The 8,972-nt window shown below is 40.8% G+C and overlaps 1 protein-coding gene across 2 annotated transcripts; it reads left to right on the forward strand.

Annotated features, from left to right (window-relative positions):
- Positions 1-2,282: 2,282 nt before the first annotated feature.
- On the forward strand, positions 2,283-7,999 carry LOC147230691 (uncharacterized). Of its 2 annotated transcripts, XM_086154155.1 has the most exons (4): positions 2,283-2,490; positions 4,087-4,262; positions 5,142-5,459; positions 5,536-7,999. In XM_086154155.1, exons 1-4 carry the CDS (start codon positions 2,310-2,312, stop codon positions 5,551-5,553), a joined length of 693 nt encoding a protein of 230 aa, XP_086010281.1. In that variant the 5' UTR covers positions 2,283-2,309; the 3' UTR covers positions 5,554-7,999. The 2 variants fall into 2 exon arrangements, with proteins under 2 accessions (XP_086010281.1, XP_086010280.1); XM_086154154.1 differs by having other exon boundaries at positions 5,142-7,999.
- The last annotated feature ends 973 nt before the right edge of the window (positions 8,000-8,972 follow it).

Genomic DNA, 8,972 nt, shown 5'->3' on the forward strand with positions numbered 1-8,972 from the left:
GTCTGCCAAATGCAATGTAATGTAATGCAATATATCTATGAGCGTTATCGGACTATTCTGCTCCCCTGTTGTGGAGTGTCTTGCAGTGAATCGTAGACCGTTTATAATGGAACTCAGCTCTGTCATTATCATAGTGGCCTATTTACCACCGCGAGCTATTCCGCCCGATCAGCAGCCAATGAATGCTAATCCAGAGGCAGCAGTGAACGGAGCTGGACACTTTAACCACGTGGAACTAAATGCTGCGTTCTCCTCATTCCACAAGTCCCTAAACTTTCCAACCAGAGACTATAATATACCGGATCAAGTGCCACATTCCAGGCGCCAGCAAGGCTGCAGCAGCCTCCCCATCATATCTCGGTGGAGCTGATCTTTGCCTACAGACTTCTCCTCTGCAGGTCCAAAGGCACAATTAGGACAATCCAGGTTTGGACTGGGGAGGACTCTTTGGCCTAACAGGACTGTTTTGAAAACATGAACTGGGGGATATTCAAAGAGGGTGCAGATCTAGAGGAGCACACGTGGGCTGTATTTTATTCATTTCTGCACACATGCTATCCTACCGACAAAGGTAGCTTCTTTGCATGCGTCGATCCATCGAGCAGCCGAGACTTTACATCTTCCTCAACCACAGGTGCACATTCAGCCTCTTGTCCTGAAGCTGCACCAAGTGAGTTCAATGCTGAGGAAGACATGGTTTCAGGTTGGACCCTGAAACCCTAGAAACTATGTGCTGACCAGCCGGCAGGAGTTTTTCTCTACATCTTCAACCTGTTGCTACAGCTGTCAGTGTCTGTCACTGCCTCAGGTCCTCCATTATTGTTCCTGTACCCGAAGGATCAGCCATCACTTGCCTCAATGACTACCGCCCGTTTCTTTAACCCTGGTGATCAAGAAGTGCTTTGACAGGATCCTCCTTAACCTTTGTCTTGTGTTAGTGTCGCCACCAACCCGTTTTGTAATGTCTTTGTAAGAAATCTCTAAAACTAACACAGGAGGAGGGTTACGCCCATCAAGGACACCCTCCCTGCAGGTCTGGACAGCCTACAGTTGGCCAACAGGGGGAACTAGTCAAAGGAGGATGCTGTCTAGGCTCTGTCTCGCCTTTGACAGGATGCTATTTGTGGACTTCAGCTCAACCTTCAACACCATCCTCCCTGACAAGCTGGCCATCACTGACTTTCTCACCAACAAGCGGTGAGGACGGGGGATTCCACGTCTTCCCCACTGATCCTGAACACTGGCACGCTGCAGGGTTGTGTGATCAGCCCTGTCCTCTTTACCTCCAAAACACCCTCATGATGAGACTGACAGAGAGGAGGCCCAGCACTTGACACAGTGGTGCTCAGACAACAAGCTCATCCTGAACAATGGCAAGACAAAGGAGGTCATAGTGGATTACAGGAGGTCCAGGTTCTCCTCCGCATACATGGGGAGATGGTGGAGCATGTAGAAAGCCTCAGGTGCATACTTCACACCTGGTGAAGAAGGCCCAGCAACAACTCTTGTTGCAATGGATCCCATCCAGCTGGGGAACGGTCTGTTTTTGTTGCTTCCATCAGGAAAGCGGAACAGAAATATCAATACCCAGCACATCACTTCTGGGAGACAGCGTCTACCCTAGCGCCGTAAAAGCAATATCCTCCCCTGCAAGCACTCAATCCCCCGGGGGAACACTCACACTTACATGAACCCCTTCCTACTCATTCACACACAAAAACAATGCTCCCCCTGCTAACGACCGCTCAGATCCCCATCCGTGAAACCATTACTCACCCAACACATCCTATACACCGGGATTTGCACTAAGCTTGCATTTAATTACACTAAATTTAATTTCCACCCTGCTGCTACCACCTATTTCTACTGTGTTTATACTATGCCTTTTATACACATATTATGTTTATTTATACTTTTGTGTCACTTTTTTTATGCATACTCCGAGCTGGGAACTCTCACCAAATTAAAATCTCAATTAAAAATCTTGAGTCTTGAATAAAAGATCTAGAGAACAAAATCAAATATTAGCTCATAAGGTACTGGGTTTACACCGAAAGAGTTTGGTCGTAGACTAAAAAGTTGATGGAAATGTTGGGAATCTTACAGCAGTCGCAATAAGACGCAGGCCATCTGAAGTGTTTTCCTCGTCTTGTGTTTACGATATTGATATTATCAAGTCTTCCGGGCTTTGTGGTGACGTAACAAAATAAACAACCAATAGATGAGCTCCAACAAACCGGAAACAGGAAACGCGTAGACAAACAATCGCCAGTCCGATACAGGCGGCATAGGCGGTATTTGTTGTCGGTATGGATGAGGTTGAACGACGAAGGACGTCCCGATCTATATGGACCGTCCAGAAAGAGGAGCGGATGGTGGACTTGTGGGCAGAACAGTCCAGCTTGTACGATGTCAACTCGCCAATGTATCACGACCGAGTCGAGAAGGAAAAGCGATGGACTGAAATAGCGGAGACTCTGCAAATACCTGGTGAGTGTGCTCGTTATGCTAACATGCTAACAACAATTCCACTATATTGGGTCAGAATCAGAAATACTTTATCGATCCCGGAGGAAATCGAGTGGTCTCAGATGCTCCATACAGAAAGAGATAAAATATATAAATAGGAATAAATGCATAATATAATAATGCATTAATATAATATAACCTAGTTAACATAATTAAGTCACAAGCAAATGCAATCAGATGGATAGTGAGATGAGAAGAGGTGAGATAGTGTGGTGTTATTACTGGATTGAGTTATACAGGCCGATCGCCACAGGCAAGAATCACCTCCTGTGTCGCTTGGTAGTTCCTCGGCGGAATCAGTTTGCTATGGAATGAGATTCTGCAAAAGGTCAGCAGGTCATGGAGTGGGTGAGACGTGTTATTGAGAATTGCCCAAATCTTGGACAGCATTCTCCTCTCGCTCACCACTGTCAGAGAGTCCAGCTCCAACCCTTGCTGGCCTTACAGATGAATTTAATAAGTCTGTTAGTGTCAGCCATCCTGAGGCTGCAGCCTCAGCATGCAACAGCGTAAAAGATGGTACTGACCAAGAAGACTCCTAAAACATCCTGAGCAGATGTTGAAGGAACTCAGCTGCCTGGCCCATCTTGTGGATTGCATTCAAGTTTTTGTGTGGTTTAGTTTGCCGTCATTGTGGACGATTAGTTATTTGAAGTCCTCCACAACTAGGCACATCTTTTTCGTCATTTTTCGACAAACCCGGAGCTTCATTTTAAGTCACACCTGGAGAAGAGTCGATTTCCGGGCACAGTGTCAGTGGAGGCACAGAATTTCTCATTTTCAACATACATATGTGGAAAATACAAACTCTGCTTTTATTTAGTTTAGTTTTAGAAATATGCACAGATGTTGATGTAGTTATGACGCTCCAGGTTTGTCAAAAAAGTACGAGAAAGGGGTTTCTAATGCTGAGAACCGTCTTTTTTGGGGTGCAGCGTCAGTGGAGGAATAACGATTTGTCATTTACATCAGAAATGTGCTGAAAATACAGTCTCAATTTTTATTTAGGTTAGATTTAGAAATACAAACTGATGTTGATATAGACATGACACTCCAGGTTTGTCTTAGAATGACGAAAAAAGGGTGTCCAACGTGTCGGTATGTGACGCTAAGACAGAGGCACTAACAACACGGGGGGGTCAAACCATCCGGTTCTGCAGACCTGCCTAAGTGGGGTTTGCTCAGCTGTCTCCCAACTTGCTCCTCCCTGAAGATGATAGGTGGAGGAGGGGTGATTGAGCTAGAGACTCTGGACTGAAGGGGTCACTGAAGGACGGAGAAAAATCAGAGAGAGAATGAGGAGATGATGATGCCGTGGGCGGCAGGATCGAAGCAGGCAGGACCAATTTGGGAATGAGTGGTAGCTGCAGTATCGAATCTATTGGAAAAGAAATTTAACTTGTCGCCCCTGTCAACCCCACCCTCACCCCTCTATGATTGCACGGTCAAGTGCAAATGAAAGAGTAAACGAGCAAGCGAGTGAGCAAACTTAATTTCGTAACTTAACGAAGGAATGAAACCCGTGGCCTGCGCTAATTTGACCAATGCACGTTTCAGTTGCGGAGGTGAAAACGAGGAGTCTTTCTTTGAGGACGCAGTTTTGCCGTCTCCTACGACCTCAACCCAGTGGAAGTGGAGAAAAGCCCCTCACTTCGAAACAGAAGTGGATCTTGAGAAATTTGGATTTTCTCAAACCATTTGTGATCCCACGCAACACTGACCCCAACCTTGTTGTGAGTATTAGCCATGCTATGGAACTGTTTAGTATTTCTTTATGTTCTCTTGATGTGAAACTCTTGCCGCATGTAATTTGTTTTGCTGTGCTGCACTTTGAATCGAATATCATGTGTAAACGGTTCCATATATGTAAAATTGTAACTATTTTGGGCTTCATACCATCACTATACAGTGATCCCTCGCTATAACGCGGTTTACTTTTCACGTTTCGCTACTTCACGGATTTTGCATTGAGTTCTGCATTCTGATTGGCTAAAAAGTCACTGCTTCTTCTCTACCTGCGCGTCAATAACGTTGCAGTTTAATATGTACACGTACGTAAAACAGCTTGCCAAATTTACATGACGTACGTGCAAATTCTCTTGCAATTTCGGATTTCTCTAAAACCCATAATGTCGACAAAACGCTCTGGACCGACAAAAGGGCCCAAAAGGCAGCGGAAGATGCTATCTATCGCAGATAAAGTTAAACTTCTGGACATGCTAAGGGAAGGTAAAAGCTATGTGGCTGTAGGTCGGCATTACGAAATTAATGAATCTTCCGTTCGTTCCATAAAGAAGGAAGCAAAAAACATTAGGACGACAGCACAATGTATAATAGAGTATTTAATTGTAAAAAAAAATAAAATAAAGGTTTCTACTTCACGGATTTTGCCCATCGCGGGTTCTTTTTGGAACGTAACCCCCGCGAAAAACAAGGGTATACTGTACTTTCTAAAGGCTTTTGGAAAAATCTATATTAACAACATAATTACCAATGAAAAAAAACATCTAACAATGGCTTTCAAATGAACGTGTTTAGACGGACGGTCTCTGTAAATATATTTAAAATTCAAATTCCCTACTGCTTACCAGATTTGCATTCCTATCCAACAGCGGGAAGATATTGAGACAGACACTCAGGGGACAGTGGCTGATGAGGAGGTGTCGTCTCCTGTCGAAAATTCCACTCTGGACATGGACATGACGGAGTCGATGCTCAGGCCTTATACGCCTGGTTCATCGCGGTCCTCGAGCCCTCCACAGCCCGTCGCTCAGCAGTTACGCAAAAAGGCAAAACGCGAGGCTGACATCGAGCTCGAGAAGCTTCAATTGCTAAAAGAAATGTCCAGCACGGTCAGATGCGATTTCAACACAGAAAAAGACGAGGACATAGAGAAAGAGTCGAGCTTCGGTCAACAGGTCACTGTTGAGGTCAGTCAAATCAAAGACACGATTTTAAGAACAAGAGCCAAAAAAAAGGTTATGACTGTACTGTATGATTTCCAAGAGGCAGATCAGCTACTGACACGCATAGAGAGCCTCACACGCCGAGAGGACGATCTGTGATACTGTCGTCCTTCCGATGCAGTGTTGGAACCCAAAGGATTTTAAGGTTTGGTCTTTTAAGAAAACGGTATAGATATGTAAGACACACCATTTAACTGTAAAAGAACAGATGGAGACATGCTTAAGGAATTGCAGTTATGTGTGAAAGTTTGTGGACCCCTTTAAAAACAGAATATGGTGGTGATTTTTTTTTTTTTTGTTGGAAGATGAAAAAAAAGACAATATTATGTAGAGTAATATTTTATGTCATAAATTGAACAAAAATACAAAGAAATACAAAAGAAATAATATAGTAATCTTTGATACTGTTGAGCTTCAGATGCAGTATTGGAACCCAAAGGATTTTAAGGTTTGGTCTTTAAAGAAAACGCTATAGATATGTAAGACACACCATTTAACTGTAAAAGAACAGATTGAGACATGCTTAAAGAATTGCAGATATGTGTGAAAGTTTGTGCATCCCTTTAAAAACAGAACATGTTGGTGATTTATTTTTTTTATTAATTTTTTTTGGAAAGATGAAAAGTCTTTTGGGTATATGGGTAAAAAAAAGACAATATTATGTATAGTTGTATTTTATGTCATAAATTGAACAAAAATACAAAGAAATACAAAATACAAAAGAAATGATATGATATAATAATAATAATACAGATGAAATGCTATTTTTGTTCAATTCATGAAATAAAAAAAAGACTATGTATTTTTTTGTGAGAAATCTGTGTTTCCATATACCAGAGGACTGTTTTTACATCTTTTAATTAAAAAGAAAATCACTAAAATATGCTGTTTTTAATGGGGTTACACAAACATTCACACAAAACTCTACACTGTATATTTCTATCGTTGTCATATCTGAGGTCAGCTGGAGAGCAAAACTTTGTGATTTTTCTGCGATCTATTGAATTTTGGCACGCTGGAGTAAAAACATTGTACTTTTCTGCTTTTAACCCATGTGAACCTCTAGTACACGTAGGAGGGTCATGTAGGCCTTTTTACAACAGGAGTGGTAATATCTCATACAAACCCATAGCCAAAAATCTCAGCGTCACAGACAGTTGCTCCCTTGCACTGATGGCCGTCCGAAAATGGATATTTGCTTTGTAATAGACGGCACGTCTCGTTCTAATAAAAAGTAAAAGTCCTCCGATGTCATGCGGAGCGATACCTTAAATACAGTTCTGTGTTTTTCCTGGTTAAAAATGCCAAAAATAGAGCTAATAATTCAGATATTATGTGAGCCTTATAATATACATAATAGGTCAATATTTGCTGGTTATTATTATGTCTAATAATTAATATCCATCACCTTATCTGATAATGCGTGGATTAAATAAACTGCAATATTGAAAAAGATGGTTTTTAAGGTCGGTCAAACGAATTAACGATAAGTTATTCTAAATGATTTGTCCAAGTTGCAAGTGGCGGTTTTTATAACCCACCTCCTGCTCCTTTTGTCAAACAGACCTTATACCCCACATTCTGTTTTGTCTCCTCTTGTTTAACTTAAACATTTCTGCACAAACCTCTGCATAGACTAGGGCTGCTGTAGCCAAATGTTGCTCCATTTTCCATTTTGTAAGTTTGTACGTATATACGTTTTTTTCTATTTTTTACTAAGAGCGTTGCATGTATGGGAAAAAAAATTGCTAAAAAAGTGTAGTTGTAGTCTTGTAAATAGTGACCTGTAATTTTCACAGTCTTTGTAAAATCTCTGTCTAAATCTGAGACTTGGCTGTGGCTGAAAAATTAAAAAAAAAAAAGCAGGTATGAGATGACAGTGTTACAAGAGTGTTCTGAATTTCCTACACATAAGAAATGTATATTAATGTATATAAACAGACAACTATCATTACAATCAGTAAATCAAGGTCTTTGTCAGTTCATGTTTGGAGGGTAAAATCTAGTAAATGTTCCTTTGTTTTAAGATGAAGCACAAATTCCTTTTCAGTGAATTCATTGATATTTGCACTCCCATGTACACAATTAAACAAATGAAGAGGTTTTTCATTTATTACGCTGTTGCTACGCAGCAAAAAATACATCCTGAACTGACAACAGCCCTCTAATGATGACGAAGAGCCCTTTAAGAACCCTTATCCACACAGTAAGTGCTTTTTGTACCCTACATTCAGTTCATTCATCTGATGATACTATGACTTCAGTGGTATTCTATATGCTAAACATCTTGAGAGGGTTTTATTTCATTAAAAGTGCAAGTCTCATCTTCGACCAGTCGATGGCAGTGACGGACAAACCGCATCGCAATGTTGAAATCCGACGCCGCCGTCATCGACCGGTTGTCTTATCGCCTCTGTCAGGAAGCAATTTTATGTTTGTACATATTTAATCATTTCAGCGCAAAACAATGCCTATAATGAAATAAACTGACTAATTGAAATGAACTGCAAGCAGTAAGTTTGCATTGTCCTTCCTTTTTAAAACCCTTATTTAAGACTTTTATCATACCGTTATGTGCTAATGGAAAAACTTGTTCAGACAACCGAACAAATGCTACCATGACAAGACCACAACCAAGCTGCACGACGAGAAGGAGCGATACTGTGTTCAAAATACTCCAGAGTACAAAAGCTGAAATCCTGCCAAGGTAAATTCACCACATACGCCGATCACTAGCTTTATTTACTTTATGCAATACGGGTAAGGTGGCGCCAGTATAACATCAGAAGTGTATTGAAGGATTTAGCACAGGTAGCTTGCTGAAAGTATTTTCCATCAAGCCAGTTTTATGCTATCTTGATGTAAACTGTTTTCCCGTTAGTTAATTGAAACAAATTCAACATTTCTTTTTGTGTTTGATTCTTTCTGTCTATCTTTTAAATTCAAACCAGGCCATATGAGCTATTATATTCTCAATCAAAATGTTTTGGTTTGTCAATGAGTGGTAGAAAGGTCAACAATGTTCTAACGATACTTGGAAGTTTTTAAAATTCCCATTTTTATGATGAAACTATGATGATAAGTCATCTGCAAAGGTATCCATTGTGAACTTAAATATTGGAGTAATGACATACAAATACATTTGTTCACAATATTGTATCAGAGCTAAAAGGTCATAAAATCTTACAATTAATTAAGCGAATTTTCGAAAACAAGCATGAACTAAATGACCTCATTTGAATCTCTTCAAACTTGAAACCATCTTCGAAAACAAACGATTGTGATTCTGTGAAATATTTCAAGCAGCGCTAATTATAAACAGGAGATTTAGGAGTCGGTCGACCCCAGAATCTTCGGGTCTTTTGCATCATCATCATTATCATCATCGCAAGATCCCTCATAATCCAAAAATCATTATACGGTCTCCCGTTCCAAGGTGTTTCCAAGGAAAACACCCAACGCATTATCATATCTTTT

This window comes from Fistularia commersonii, chromosome 10, assembly GCF_037954325.1.
Source record: "Fistularia commersonii isolate RoL2024-O1a breed Wild chromosome 10, RoL_Fcom_v1.0, whole genome shotgun sequence".
Classification (NCBI taxonomy): Eukaryota; Metazoa; Chordata; class Actinopteri; order Syngnathiformes; family Fistulariidae; genus Fistularia; species Fistularia commersonii.